The 16,460-nt window shown below is 46.6% G+C and overlaps 1 protein-coding gene across 1 annotated transcript in view; it reads right to left on the reverse strand.

Moving 5' to 3' along the window:
* Positions 1–8,902: 8,902 nt before the first annotated feature.
* LOC147709632 (uncharacterized) overlaps positions 8,903–16,460 on the reverse strand; it is a 41,727-nt gene continuing 34,169 nt past the window's right edge. The window contains exons 2-4 of the mRNA XM_086926060.1: positions 11,908–12,009; positions 10,671–10,802; positions 8,903–9,339 (exon numbers count right to left, since the gene is read on the reverse strand). Of these exons, the coding sequence (XP_086782186.1) occupies positions 8,903–9,339; positions 10,671–10,802; positions 11,908–12,009 (671 nt within the window). The remainder of the gene's footprint in view (positions 9,340–10,670; positions 10,803–11,907; positions 12,010–16,460) is intronic.

Below are 16,460 nucleotides of genomic sequence, written 5' to 3' on the forward strand. Positions count from 1 at the left end.
AGGCCATGGATTGAATGGGATTGTGCTGATTTTGCAGTGTTTTTCGATTTTTGGGTGTGTTCATGGGGAGGGACATGCCATGTGGCTGGTGGCCATTTTGAGTGCAGCTACAGGCACTGGCCATGTGCTGGCAGGCAAGTGGCCATTTTGAATGCAGGCTTTGTTGTTAGGCCTCCAACCATTTTGCCTACTTTTCAACCTTTATTTATGCCCAGGGGTACTAGTGAGTCTTGCATGGGCCTAGTCTTTCTGTGGGTTGTCTTGAATTTAAACATTATGGAGGGCATGGATGGATTGGGATTGTGCTGATTTTGCAGTGTTTTTCGATTTTTTTTGTGCTCTATAACTGAACTGATGTTCCTCTGTCTTCCATTTTTTTTAGGTGCACAAGACTCAAGAGAACCACCAGTGCCAGGAAGAAGTCCTGCAGCGGTGTGTGTGTGCAGCATAACGTCACGCGACGTCACGTCTGGCCTCAGACAACTCTACAATTCGTGCAACTGCGGCCTGCTCTCTGACCTGCTCTGAAGAAGATGGCCCCGCCCCCAAAGAAAGTTCTCCGTAGCTCCTCTAGCAAGAAAGTTGCTAGTAAGGAGCAGAAGAAGCAAGGTACCAAGGAGGCTGGTGTGCCACCCGCCACGTTTTTTGGGAGCAAAAAAAAAAGTACGCCTGCTGCAGCAGGTTCTGCTGGGGACCAAGCTGGGAGCAGCACCCCTGCTCCATTGGGTTCAGTGCCTCCACCACCACGCCAACTTAAGTCAAAGCCCTTGAGTGCTTCAGAGGCAGTCAGTGTACTTCTCCAATCACCATCGACCAGTGATGTTGGCTCATCGCAAGAAAGTAGCAGCAATGTCCCTGAATCAACACAGCCGCAACAACAACACCATGTGCAAGTACACGCCCAAGTACATGTGGAAGGAGAGGCAGCAAAAGGAGATGCGCAAGCAAAGGTGCATGGAGGTTCACAAGTGCCCACAATAGTTGTTCCTCCCGAAGTAGGGGCACATCAGGAAATCGACAATGAAGCCGAGGTATCATTGGAAGCCACTCCTCCTGATGATCATTCATTGTCTTCCACATCCCTAGCAAGGAAAAGATCAAGGGGGGTGTCTACATCTTCTTCAAGCCCACCTCCTTCTGATGATACAGATCCAGCTTGGGAACCACAACTGCGGTCTGACAGTGAGGCACACCATGATCTGACACCGGAACCTAAGCGTAAAAGGAAGGTCGTCCAAAAACTCAAACCTATGGAGTGTGATGAGGCTCAACAAGAAGTGACAGATACTGCTGGTGATGAAGCCTCTCACGATGACGACGAGCCAGTCATCACAAAGGTCACTGCAGCCCCACTGGGCATGCAGCAAAGAGACATTTTGACCCTATCCCGAGAAGCTGCTGAGCGTGATGATGATGTCGGCGAGGAGGCAATGGAAATGGAATCATTAGATTTGGAGTTAAGTAGTACACCAAAACCTACCGCTTCCATATTTCTTCGCAAGAAGGTACCCACCTCGTCCTCGACCTCAATTCGTGGTGGTGAAAGTGCAAAACGTACTGAAGTTCGGCAATCCACATCCTCCACTTCATCTGTCATTAGCAGCAGGACCACCACCACCAGTATCGCCGCCTCCTCCGGCCCCCGAAGACATTTCAAGTCTCCAGTTTGGGACTTCTTTAGTGTTTGCCCAAAAAAGGAAAACGTAGCCATTTGTAGCCTTTGTAAGCTTCGATTTAGTCGTGGTAAGCTTGGTTCTAACTATGGTACCGGAGGCCAGAGAGGTCATCTTGAGAGAAGGCACGCTGTCGAATGGTTTCCGCACCTAGAGGCGGTCAAGAAAGCCGGAATTGCACGTAATGAAAACGTTGATTTGTCATCTGCTAATGACGAGGAGGTAGAAGAAGACGATTCAAACACTTCACTTACACCCAGTTCCCATGTCAGCAGCACACCCCATGGGAGCCACACTAAGAGTGTGGGAGAGAGTGAGACATCAATGCGGAAAAGTTCATCAGCGAGCGTAACTGGGTCGAAGAGATCATCATCATCCCGTAAATCATTGGTCCAGGGCAACATTAAAAAGATGTTGTTTACAGAAGCGCAATATGAACGCAACCACCCAATGACCCGTCTGTATAACACTAAGCTGGCTAAAATGCTAGCTCTGGACCTTCTCCCTTTTTCTTTTGTAGAAGGGGTTGGTTTTCTAGAATTAGTGACAGCGCTCTGCCCTAAATGGAAGGTTCCTAGCCGGTTCTATTTTGCCCGAGTTGCGGTTCCAGCACTACATGAAGATGTTCTGAAGGTGATTGGGGCAGCTTTGCAGAAGAGTGCTGTTCACACTATACATCTGACAACAGACATGTGGACCAGTGGCGCAGGCGCTGATTACATGTGCATCACTGCACACTGGGTCTCTTTTTCAGGGGCTAAAGCAAAGCTAAACTCAGGTGTTGACACTAACATTGTTTTTAAAGGTGCTCGGAAACATGCAACACTAGCCATGTTTGGTTTGGAGAAACGTCACACAGCAGAAAACATTTTGGATGTCTTTAACACAAAGGTCCTTAACTGTCTGTCCCCACTAAAACGCAAGGTTGGTTATGTTTCCACGGACAATGGCTCCAATATAGTTAAGGCCATGAGGGACGGTTACTATTTCAGAGTGCCGTGTTTGGCGCACTGTATAAACCTGGTTGTCCAAAAATTCTTGGGTAATAAACGCAGTGCAGCGTACAGTGTATTGGAGAACTGCCGAAAAATTTGCAAGCATTTCAGGCATTCTTTTAAGGCCCGCAAGCAGCTGAGGAGCATGCTATATCAATGTCAAATGCCAGTGAAAGCACTCATCCAGGAGGTGGTAACACGTTGGAACTCAACCTTCTACATGCTTGAGCGTCTGTATGAGCAGTATACGCAACTCGATCAATATTTCTTGAAAGAGGGTATAGAGGAGCTGAGGATGGGTGGGCCGCAATGGAACATAGTTGAAAGCCTAACACGCATGCTTCGTCCTTTTGAGGTCTTCACGCGTGCAGTCAGTAAGGAGGACTCTAATTTGGGAAAAGCTATCCCATTGTTGTACATGCTGGAGGACCAACTGAAGGAGGTGTGTTCTGTGTTTGGAAAAGATGACAAAAAGAAAGACTCTTTGCTTCTGGCTGAGCAATTATTAGAGCTCCTACAAGGTGATGAACGTCTTAAAAAGATCCACTCAGAACAGCATTACATTTGTGCTACTATTCTGGATCCACGCTACAAAAAGGCGCTGGCAGGCAGAGCATTCTTTCCTTTTGGTGATGAAGATGTTACAAAGTACAAACGTTGGCTAGCCTTGTCAGCCAAGAAGTTTGAAACAGAACGGCTGGAAATTGAAGGAAATGGCAGTACATCAGCAGGCCATCCCCAGTCAAAACAATCCACTTCTGCACCTGTGGCTGTGGCACAAGTGACCTCTCAGCCGTTAAAGACACCGGCAACCGGATCATCTGCACGAAAGACAACAGAAACATTGGAGGCTGAAGAGGATTGGCTAGCTCTGCGTGGGTTTGGTTCTCAAAAGGCCAGAGGCACAGCAAGAGCTACGCAAAGTGGAGGAACCTTGGAGGAGGACCTTGAGTCGATGGTGAAGGACTATCTGAATGACTCCACAGAGGTCTATGTTAATTCTGACCCATTGGCGTATTGGCATGGGAAAAAAGAATTGTGGCCACAGCTCACCAACCTAGCTTTAAACTACTTGTCTTGCCCACTCGCAAGTGTGTCTTCTGAACGGGTTTTCAGTGCGGCTGGTGGGATTGTAACTCCCAAACGGAGCCGCCTCTCGCCCAAAAATGTGGAGAGGTTAACAATGATCAAGATGAATCAGCACCTCATACCACCAGATATAAGAGTACGAGAGAGCGTGCCGGATGAAGAGGAGGTGGCCAGCACCATAGATGAGGGAATTTCTACTCTGTCAGGTGGCACTGACCTCACCCTGGCTGAATTCGCAGAGTATGATGACGAAGCCTTATTCTTATTCCTGGACCGTGATACCGACTTCGAGCCCTGAAAATGAGACAACGAATCAATAACTTTCTTTTTCATCCTTATTCACTTTTATTCCTGTGTGTCTGTCTTTCTTTGTTGTGCACAGTTAATATAATTCAAACTTTAATCAGATAATCACAAAAACAAGCCCATCAGCAGAACTGTCTTCACTTGTTTGCTAATTTATTTGAAGGTGCCGCAGTCTGCATTCCTCAGGTTCACAAGTTCAGAAGAACATGCTCCTCTATCCTCCTCCTCCAGACTCCTATTTCCATCAAAGCAGAGGGCTGGTTTACGCCCAATGAAGAAAGACTCAGCACTTGTGGGGGTGTTGTTCTACCTCTTTGCAGGTGAGTTGACGGGTCTGGGGCCATTGCTGGGAAGCACTAAAAGTGGTTTGTGCCAAATCCGAGGCGGAAATTTTTTTGTGTTTTTGATGACTTGCTTGCCTTTGAGGTGCTCTTAGGGGGGGTTCCGTCTGTTTGTGGGTGCGTTTCGTGGTCTGAGAGCATTGCTGGGACACTCTAATCTTGATTGCATTTGCTTTTCAGGAAATCCGTCGTGCCAACCCCGACTTATGGCCTAGCTACGCAGCGCGTTTGGACCGAAGGCCCAGAAATGTTGCAAGTATGAGATTTTGCTTTTGGCCTGTTTGGGGGTGTTATGCTTCTTGGCGGGTGGGTTGACAGGTCTTGGGGCATTCCTGGGAAGGTCTAATACCGGGTAGAAGTGGTTGGGACAAAATCCAGGCCGATTTTTTTTTTGGCTATTTCTGACATTTTGCTCTATGTAGCGTTTTCGGGGGCCTGTTTGGGGGGCTTCCTGGTGTTTGCGGGTGAGTTTCGTGGTCTGGGAGCACTGCTGGGACACTCTAATCTTGATTGCATTTGCTTTTCAGGAAATCCGTCGTGCCAACCCCGACTTATGGCCTAGCTACGCAGCGCGTTTGGACCGAAGGCCCAGAAATGTTGCAAGTATGAGATTTTGCTTTTGGCCTGTTTGGGGGTGTTATGCTTCTTGGCGGGTGGGTTGACGGGTCTTGGGGCATTCCTGGGAAGGTCTAATACCGGGTAGAAGTGGTTGGGACAAAATCCAGGCCGATTTTTTTTTTGGCTATTTCTGACATTTTGCTCTATGTAGCGTTTTCGGGGGCCTGTTTGGGGGGCTTCCTGGTGTTTGTGGGTGAGTTTCGTGGTCTGGGAGCACTGCTGGCTATATATACTTTACTTTGCAAGAGGTTTGAAGCAAATCCATGGTGGCAGAGGGGACTTAGGGCCTAGCTGCAGAGCGCGCGCGGAGTGATTTGGGAAATTTGTGAAAAATTGACTAAGTCCCCATTTTTGTACTTTTGCTCTTTGGCTGTTTGGGGGTCTTCTACTCGTCTTCTCCTGGGTTGACGGCTCTGGGGCCATTGCTGGGAAGCTCTAATACCGGATAAAAGTGTTTTGGACCAAATCCCAGGCGGAATTTTTTTTGTGTTTTTGATGACTTGCTTGCCTTTGAGGTGCTCTTAGGGGGGCTTCCTGGTGTTTGCGGGTGAGTTTCGTGGTCTGGGAGCACTGCTGGGACACTCTAATCTTGATTGCATTTGCTTTTCAGGAAATCCGTCGTGCCAACCCCGACTTATGGCCTAGCTACGCAGCGCGTTTGGACCGAAGGCCCAGAAATATTGCAAGTATGAGATTTTGCTTTTGGCCTGTTTGGGGGTGTTATGCTTCTTGGCGGGTGGGTTGACGGGTCTTGGGGCATTCCTGGGAAGGTCTAATACCGGGTAGAAGTGGTTGGGACAAAATCCAGGCCGATTTTTTTTTTGGCTATTTCTGACATTTTGCTCTATGTAGCGTTTTCGGGGGCCTGTTTGGGGGGCTTCCTGGTGTTTGCGGGTGAGTTTCGTGGTCTGGGAGCACTGCTGGGACACTCTAATCATGATTGCATTTGCTTTTCAGGAAATCCGTCGTGCCAACCCCGACTTATGGCCTAGCTACGCAGCGCGTTTGGACCGAAGGCCCAGAAATATTGCAAGTATGAGATTTTGCTTTTGGCCTGTTTGGGGGTGTTACGCTTCTTGGCGGGTGGGTTGCCGGGTCTTGGGGCATTCCTGGGAAGGTCTAATACCGGGTAGAAGTGGTTGGGACAAAATCCGCGCGGAAAAGCCTTTAGTTTTGGCACTTTTTGTAACTTAGGGTTCGTTAGGGTTAGCCCTAGCAGCAGGATTGCATGTGTTTCGGGGTGTTCTAGATTTTTCAAACTGAGTTCTGGGGTCTTAGAGCACTCGTGAGAATGTGTAATTTTGGTTGCAAGTCATTTGAAGAAAATCCATGGTGGGAAAGGGGGGATTTGGCATAGTTAAAGAAAGCCTTTGCCACTATTCTTAACTTAGGGTTCGTTAGGGTTAGCAGTATTTCTATTGCATGTGTTTGAGTGGGGGGGATTTCGAGTCTTGGAGCGATGCTGGCTATGGCTACTTTTGCTTGGTTGCTTGCAAGTGGTTTGAATGCAATCCACGGTGGGTAATGGGTAATTAGGGTACTTCGGCCTACTTTTACTTTCAAAGTAAGTTTTGTCACCAGTTTTCTGCTAGGCCTCGTTTTTTGAGATTTGATTGGGGGTCTTCTACATTTTTGCGACTGGCTTTAGTAAGGGTCTGGGTGGGAGCACTGCTAGGAAGATCTAATTTTGTTCTAAAACACAGTTTACAGTACACCTAGCTTGAGGGGCAAGATCCGCTACATTAATTTGCCCATACTTATTTATCCTTCAAAACGTGACTCAGAGTACGCACTTTCAAAAACATTGTACTGTCTACTAGGAAAAACAAATTGTGACTTTTTGCACTCCACAGCCTACATACCTTATATTTATTTATCAGTGGTGTTGTAATATTATATCACTTCCTGTTTTTCGTTGAATAATTACAGGCCGGGTTTCAGTCTCTGCAATGGGGAAAAAAGGATGGAGTCAGGCTTCACAGTAGCGAGCCACAATTCAGCATCAGGCAGGCAGTGGACAGGGTGTCTTCTGGTGACCAACATCGATGGACGAAGCGTCGGCTGCAATGGAGGAGTGCCGCTAATAGGAGGATTTTTTTTCTGCGGGCGAATTACTTACCACTTCCAACAGGACCACTACAACCACATAGATACAGTATCCCTTGCCTTTTTCTCTGACTGTGACTGCATTTCTTGCCTCTCTCTCGGCTTCTACATTGATCCCTTAACACATCACTTAGTCCACTCCACTATCACATCTGCACCACACATAGTCATTTGTAAGTGCTCCTACGTAATTCGCAAGTCGCAGCACGCCCCAGCCCGTAGAGGACTGGGATGGCCCCAATGATGAAGCATGTCACCAAGGGGCAACCCTGGTGAGTGAGGGGACACCTAGAAAAAAAGCAATTTCTCCTTTTCTATCTACTATACCTTCTGTCAGGTTACGCAGCCCCTAAGCGCCTACCGTACTATGAAACTACATTTCCCATGAGTAGGCGGGAGACTTGCAGACTATTTAGTGAGACTATATGAGAGTACCCTTGTATGTTAGGACAGCACTTCACTGATGCCTGTCTTGTCTTCTGTTACAGGTATCCTTTCCCTGCTGACCCTACCTTTACCCATCCCACATTTTTTATTTTAGTTTGTTATTTTTCTCCCCCGCCTAATGCCTCGAACACCCTGTGTTTACACTTCTGGGTGTTGGTGACATTTGGAGGTGGAACCATATTTGCATCGACTGGATCACGGGGAGTAAACCTGACACCTTCCAGACCAACCCCATTGAGTGTTGTTGTGAATGGATTTATAGTGACCAGCAAGGCTCTCGGGTATCTGGCTACAGAGACCTTATGTTGAATATAGTTATCAATATTTCCACCCACGCCCTGTACTGTCGCATTCTTTCTTCCACAGTTGTCGAAAGTACTACTTACTTTTAACTGACATGCATGCAGTAGTGTATGCACTTTCAAAGATTGATGGATAGGTTTGTACCCAAAGATTTGTTTATGTTCACAATTGTTCGTCCATGCTGTGCTACTTTTTCTTGTCTCCCAAAACCTTTCCCAAAAACCCCCGTACCCATCCATTTTTCAAACCCTAACCCTCTTCCCCCGGGCTGTGTGGTTTTGATTGATGTGTGACTAAATTACAGCAATAAATCCACACACTTGCTGGGGAGGATAAGGTGATAGCAACAGGCTGGTGAAGAAATCCGAGGATATATTCTTACTCTGCTTGACAAAGACCCATGGCTAATGTCAAAGAACTTCAACCGAATTAGTTATACTTTAACATTTGTTAGGCTACAACGTGGCACTGTTCTAGTGTACTTCTGTCACCTGCTATATTCTGTATTGTACCTTTGTATTGCTCAGGAGGACAAACCAGATTTCATTTTCTTTTTTTTCATAGGCAAGCAACTGCCACTGTGTCACACCACTAGTACCACCGCTATGAGGAAATTTTATCCGCCCAGGATTGCCAACCTTATTTGCTGTTTCCCGTGGAGCCAGCCCTGGGCCTAGCCCTACTTGCAAACAGAAATTACAGGTAAGATAGGCGTTTGGTTGGAGGTAGTATAATGGAGTATTAGGAGAGACGAGAGATTTGATTGACGGTAGTACTACTAAAGTCCTAGGACTATTCAGGAAAACAAACTTACTGTTATGTTAAACCCCCACCCACCAGACTCAAAAGCAGTAAAAAACAGGTATGGTCAGATAAAGTTTCAAAAAGTATATTTTTATAGCCCTAACAAAAGAATCTCCCACAAGACCCTCCCTAACCCCAACGATTGTCCTTCAAAAGTCCCCAAAAATCACAACTCCCAATTCCCACCCCCCAAAAGTCTCTAAAAAAGGGGCAAGGGACACTATGGCAGGGTGCTGTTGGAATTAGCAGCCAGGGCATCATGCTCCTTGCGGAGGGTGGCAAGTTCGAAGCGGAGGCCCTCCACCACGTTCTTATAATTATGGACCTCCTGCTCCAGGTAGGACAGTCTGAGGGATAAGCGGCGCCGGTGTGCCTTGCAAATCCTGTGAGGGGCAGCTGCTTTCTTTGCTGCTGGGCGGTGGTGTTTGGCTTTGGTAGCCCGGCTCCGTACCGCTGGAGCACTGCGCTGGCTGGCAGCCCGCACGGAGGAGGATGCAGCTGTCCCAGTGGACGTTGTTGTTGTTCCAGACTGTGTCTCCTCCTCCTCCAGGGCCACCAGCCGCCGATATTCAGCAACAGTGGCATCCAGCCTCCGTTGCCGGGCCATTCGAGCCAGCTCCTTCCTCCTTGATGGTGTCTTGGATTTGGAAGGAGCAACTACATGAAAAAAGAAAGACATAGTCTGTAACCAATGCTCCTTAAGATTAACACAAAATGATTGAGCAGAAAGTTGTCACAGTACAAGTAGCAAATTGAAAGCACAGTGCATAACTATTGAGGACAGTATCTATGTAACCTCCGACTTCTTCATCCTTGCTCTAACATTAGTGGGAGTTTAAGGAACAAATTCTACGAGCACTATGGACTTCTATTACAGTCGACTATGACAGTACACCACTCTTATTCTTCTTCTTCTCTCTTGTTTAGGAAAATTGGTACGTTATCTTATGCAAGCCGGCATAATGCCAGCGCAGTGAACTTGCACCCGAGAAAAACAGACGCACACCATGGTGAGTGAGACAGACTTGCGTTACTGTACCGGTCCAGTACATGCAGGTGGTGAAGCTCTTACTTTTCTATTACGGGTGGCACTGAGAATACTCTGTTAAAAGGGCTACTGCTTAATTAATTTAGCTTTCACCCTACAGTGCAAATGAGTATTAGAAAAGGAAAATGAAGAAGCTAAATTATCTGATTATCTATCACTTCACATGGGATGTATTTGATGACATATGGGATGACTTTAGGTGCTTTGCTTATTATTGAGTGAACAGTGATACCCCCACACATGAATGACGTACTACTACTAAACTAAAGTTATTAAGGGAGGTAGGGAGTGTCCACCGTAATAACTGGATATATGCTGTGCTTGCAGTTGCAATACAAACTACTGCTACTATTCATGGTAGTCTTTGGACAACGTTACAACTTCTTTTCCTTGCCTTTCCTACACTGGAACGGACGTGTGGGTGCGGTGTTACATGCTCTTCAAAGTAACACTTAGTTCATCCAGTGACCGTCTACTCTCTCTAGATTCACATATGCTATCTAAGAGTCAGATAGTACCATGAATGATCCAGGCATCCATCCATTCAAAGTATATTGCACACATACAGTTTCTGTCTCACCCACCCAGGCTGTTCTCCTTCCACCCATCCTTGCTTCATCATTCACCCAGCCATGCACCATACCATTTTCTTACCTTCCCAGCCACCTCGGGGACCAAGCAAACACATATCATTCTTCTTTGCCAGTCATCATTACATTTCTCGTGCTTCCACACTTACTTACACCCTTCTTTCGCTTTTCGTTCATCCCATCCATCAAGTTCACCTCAGATCTGATTGGGATTCTTCTCGCCAAAAACTTCACAGCTAAGTCGAAGTACATTTAGAGGAGGCTACTACCTGCTTTTTTTTATAATACACCCGTGCAGAAAGCACACTCTGCAGTCTTCAATCTCAATGACTAAGGAATGTATAGCTTACCTCTGCCCGCCACCACCGTTTGAACCCTCACAGGCATGTCCTTTTCCGGCACTTGCACCGCCTCCTCCCCAGAGTTGTCCTCCTCGTCCAATGCCACCACCTCCGCGCTGGCCCCGTCTCCAGATGTTCCACCTACAAAGTACATTTAATAATGTTAGAATACACCACTCACTACTATATAATATTTGGTCTAGGAGGAAGAAAGAAATGTGAAAAAAAGTGTACAATTTAATAATTTTTGACTGTGTACTCTAGAGTAAAAATGTCCCTTTTTCCAGGGAAGGCTGTTGTCTTGCTGCACTTTTTGGCACAACTGATGAATGTTTGCTTTTTACTTTTTAACACGCACCACTTTTTCTCCTAACAGACAGAACCTTGACTTCTAAGAACACGAGCAGGATCAAGTTCAAACCAGGTGAGAGCTCGGCTCGACCACAAGAAATGTGTCCAATTAATCGTCAGCACTAAGCACTTTTCCATTTTCAGTTACACGTTCACTTTTATGACAAACTTGAATTTAATAAATGTGTTTACTTTTAATAAAGCTTTTAAACTTAAATAGACTCTGTGGTTTTTGGTCCTCCAGACTAGAGTGGATGAGCTAAAGGTTTTCGAATTTTTGCAAGCATGAGTCCGTGCCTCTGCCATCGGTGACTTTGGGAGCTAAATGACTCTGCCACACTATCTAGTCAGTAAGGAGATTGGGGGTTCAACTACAAAGTCTGTTATCACTGAGGTATGTGGAAAGTCTAACAGTTACAGCACCTATTATAATTGATAAGCTAAGCGATGCATTATTTAGTGTCCATAGTTCTGTTTGTGCAGATTTGTCCCTGCAACAGTAGTCGAATGGATTGTCCTCCTATCCAAACCAAAAGTAAAGTAGTATCTTATTATTTCTTGGTGGTGGTCATGCACCTTTTTATTGTTGGCAATGGTCAAAGCATAAACATTTAGAATACTTGAAAAGACATTATGGACAATCCCAGAGGACTACACTCAGTGCATAGAGCTATTGCTGACTAGAATGGGAGTCCAATGGAAATGCCAAATGTGCAATCTTAGTTAGCTACACAGACAGACTAATAAGAATAATCTAGTAATACCACACGGAGTCATAGTCGAGGCAGGATAAGAATTTAGATCCTGTCTACAAGAAGATCAAAGACGATTTAGAAAAAATCGAATGAGGAACGCTAGGAAAAAATAAGTACTCTATATTAAAATTAAAACTTACTGGGGCCAGCAAAGGAGCCCTCGACTGCCCGGTCCTGGCCTGCATCGACAACAGCACCCTCCTCCTCCTCCTCCTGTGTCCTCCTCTTGCCCCTGGGGGAAGCTGATGTACAACATGAAAGAAAGAAAAACAGAAAACATGGATGATATTTCTCAACCAAATCAAACATTTAAAAAAGAACTAACAAAGTAACAAAATATTTTTGCGAAATAGCAAATAGGGAACGACTCCACGGGATATATTATTGACCAATCTCATGTGGTCGACTACGTCATTACTTTAGTATTGCTTGATTTGCGGACCGTCGAATTGGAAACTACCCTATGTAACTCACTAAACAAAGTACTAAAAAGGTTTGCCTAGGATTGGCAGGCAGCAGTCCGCAGCACGCAAAGTGACAGCCAAAGTCCATCGTGATTGAAGATCAGCGACAACACTAAAGTTTCCTACTACATTCACCAGTCATTAAAATACTCAAACTATTAATCCACCACCACTATTTCTTCTTATCGCCATGTGTACAAAGGAAGGACTGGACTTGAGTCTGTAGGGGCTGATTTATAAGGCCCTTGCGGCTCTTTTGCTCCATTGTTGCGTGACTTTTGTGACGCAGCGACAGCACAAAAGAGGCGCAATGGTGCGGCGTATATTAACAACGTGACGCATCTGGGAGATGCATCACGTTGTAAAGCCCTGCGCCAATAGGGGTGTTCCGGCGCAAGGGAGGGCGTTCCTGCGCAGGAACGCATCCTAAAAGTGGCTGAGGGAAATCTACAAGATTTCAATCAGTCACTTTGAGGACAATGATGCGTGACTCAAACCCTGCGCCTGCTTGAAGCAGACGTACGGCTTGACGCAGCATTGGGGAGATAGGGCACCCCAGAGAATTGATGGAGCTGCACCATCGTTGCGACGCAACTCCAGCAATGCGCCACCTTTACGGCACAGATGCGTAACGCTTTGGTGACGTTTTGGGCCCATGGCGCGCCGCATTGTAAATACGGCGCACCATGGGTGATGGTGGCGTGACGCACAATTACTGGCGCATCCCTGCAACTTTGCAGGGATGCGCCGGTAATTAAAAATCTGAACCTTAGTGTGTAGCATTGCGCAGTTCTTTCAACTACACTCATACATAATTTCACAGGCCAATGAAATGAACACAAAATCTAAAACAAATAAGCATAGTAGCAACACTACTGAGAAGGAGAGCAGTGTACCTGAAATGCACAGAAGATTTTGAAATAAAATGTACCTACAATGTAATGAGCAGCATTATTGCTCTTGGTAAAAAACAAAAATTTGCAATATAATAACACAGCAGGAGAAAACATAGTAGTAAAGACATAGCTACTACTACTCACCAAGCCCGGGGATCTCAAGGCCAAGGAGGTCGAGCAGATCTCGCTCACGGGTCAGGACATCCGTCCAGCGGTGGGTGGCCTGGTTGTAGGTGCGCCAGACCCGAGAGTGGTGGTAAATGGCCTGGCACACCTTCTCCCACCGCTTCCGGCGCTCCCGGGCCCCGTACCCGGCACTGATCTTGCCGCCTCCCATGATGGTCCTGGGGAGGCGGCGCTGAACATAAAAAATGAGTTGGGCCACCTCCTCCGGGGTAAAGATCTCCCGTGGCATCACTAGCTCCCCCCTCAAACGCCCGCACGGGAGCCGGACACGGGGTGCGGGACCCTTCCCCTTCTCGGGATGCTTCCCGGCTCCCTTCACCATGGTCTGGGCGGAAAGGAATAAAGAAAATAGAATAGGGAAGAGAAGAAAAGAAAAGAGTTTACAAAAGTAGTTTAAAATTAACCAAAAGTAGCAGTAAACACAAAAATATAGGGCTAGAAAAATAGAGGGATAGATAATAAGTAAAATAGATAAAAAAAAACTTCAAACAAGCAAAGGATGGCAGAGATTGACAGAGGATACAAAGACCATGCCCAGAACCATAGCAATGAATGAGAAACAAGATGGCCGCGCCCGTTCACGACCGCGCGGGTAAGTTCGCGCGAGATTTTCCTTGCGAACACGCGCGAGACTGTACTGGCAAGCCGCAAACTTTGCGAGATTACACTTCGCGCCCGGAAACGGAAATACGTCAGGCAAACAAGATGGCTGCGCCCTTGAACGACCGCGAGGGTAACTTCGCGTCTTGCGCTACGAGCGGCTCGCAAAAACGCACAAAACCTTGCCAACTAACACGCCGCAAAAAAAACAAATAGCATATTCGCACGAATTTGCGGCTTCCGAATCCGATCTTGCGAGTGTTCGCACCCCGCGAACCCCGCGAAATTGCAGAAAAACGAGTTTTTCAAAAGTGAAAGCACTCGGCAGGGGCAAGAGTTCAAACTCATCATTAGTAACAATTCCCGGTAGTGCTTCCTGACTGGGGCCCCTCCAGAATTCAGTTGCTAGTTGCAACAATTGTATGACCCTGCTCTGACCCTCACAGCAGGCTCATACAATAGCTACAAGTAGGCCACAAAGAAGGTCCTGGGGAAAAAAAATGCACTGCAACAGAAAGCAAAATTACAGATAAGGAAGCAGGTGCCAGACAGTGACACATTAATAAACTAACCCCAAATTAATTCATCTCAGTTGAAGCAGGGCTGGTGTGCTTGCTTTTCCCCCCCATAATCTACAGTAATGATGAACCAGAGGGTGGCATTGATGTAACAGAGGGTTGCAGTGGTGAAACAGAGGGTGCTGGGAACCTGTGATGATGAACCAGACGTAGAAACAACATAATTCGCGACCGTTGCGCGACGAAATGTAAGTTCACAATTGCGAACTGGTACGAAACCCTCGCGAACTGGCAGAAATCCTTGCGAACACAAAAAAAAAAAAAATCCGCAAATTCGCAAGAATTCGCGGATTTTGCGGATTGCGAGTTCGCAAATCCGCAAATTCGCGAACGCGAGATTCGCAAAATTCGCCCATGCTTACCCGGGTTACCAGGGGCCTGTTGTAATTTTCGTCGAAAAATCGGGTGAGCGGAAACTGCGGGAAGAGCTTCCGAGGAAGCCCGCATCTTAGATTTAACAGCACAATCAGGGCAAGCTACGTCATCCGCACGGGAAGAACGAGCACGATCACAATCGGGAGTCGAATCAATACATGAAGCAGATTTACAATCACGTCCGGAGCGAGAAGACTCGCGCTTGTCACCCTCCTCTGCCGAGGAGTCAGAAGTATGAGAATCCCAGATATTACCGTCCCACTCATCGGGGTTCCAATCCATTCCAGCTTTCGCCACAACCATACGCACTTTGCGGGAAGACACACGTCCACGACGATGTTTGTATTTGTATCGTGCAATACGGACCGCAGCTCTTTCGGCAATGGTCTGATATGTTTCAAGTTTGTCGGCAAGCAATTTATTTTGACAACGCAACAAAGTATGCGCGTTTTGCAACTCAACACACTGTCCTTCCGAATCTTTAAACTGTTTCTGTAGTTGAACAAACCTCTCATGCAATATTCTGTATGCATTAAGAACAATCCACCCTCTGCGTCCTAAAATAGGAAGCTCATCACCCTTCACTACTGGCGCTTTCTGCAAGCACGACACCACATCGGCAGGCTCCGCCTGCTCCAAGCATGAAGACCAATTTTCACTCAAACCAGTAGAATCAGCCCACTCACGGGCCAAAGCCTCGTAAGGCGTACACTCCCAGCCGGGAATCTGAATCGGTAACTTGAAAACCGACGATGATTTTTTCGCAAACATAATTACACGCAAAAAATTATATACACAATTATAAACAAAATTTTATACGTACAAGCCGAGCGCAAACCAACAAGATTAAAACAACACAATGCACACAGGCTTCGTAAACAGTTCGTGACGCCAGATGTAATGGCTGGATTTTCTGTTTAGATGGGATCAGCCCCCAGGGGCCCCTATGACCCAGCCAAAACGTACTCACCTTCCCTCCTCAGATCGTATTCACAATGAGTAGATATACAGGTAAATATACAGGTCGCACCTAAGGATGGGGAATGACAATATATGTATGTACGGATTTTCTACAATATCTTATTCACATCAGTTGGTCTCGCGGCCACCCCGACCCAGACCGTTCTACCCTAGGGCAGATCTGACACACAATCCGGTGTGTCTACACATGGGCCTGCAGAACCCAATGCTCCCTTTTCCAAACTGTTCGCAATCCTGCGAAACTACACGTTAGTTCGACCTCCTAACGCTCTCACTTACTCAAGCCACAATCCAGTGGGTATTAACACTGGTCTCCCACCCAGTGCTGTCACTAACGCCGCATATCAACGACGACCACATTCCTATGAACCATTATTTGGGGTATTATCTCAGTGGTCTACTTGGAATAGAACTACAATAATAACTTTGAATAGGGTTCCAGATTGTATAGTGTACTCCCTGCTCTTGACATCGAAGGTCCACCCACTCCCTCCTTATTCAATCACCATTTACCTGATCGGGATTTCTCATCCGTTCACCCAAACAGTTCCTGACTAGAAGTGCGGTTTACCAAGATTGAACATAAGCACCAGGTACACGATAATTCTATATG

Source organism: Lissotriton vulgaris, chromosome 6 (genome assembly GCF_964263255.1).
Source record: "Lissotriton vulgaris chromosome 6, aLisVul1.2, whole genome shotgun sequence".
In the NCBI taxonomy this organism is placed as follows: domain Eukaryota; kingdom Metazoa; phylum Chordata; class Amphibia; order Caudata; family Salamandridae; genus Lissotriton; species Lissotriton vulgaris.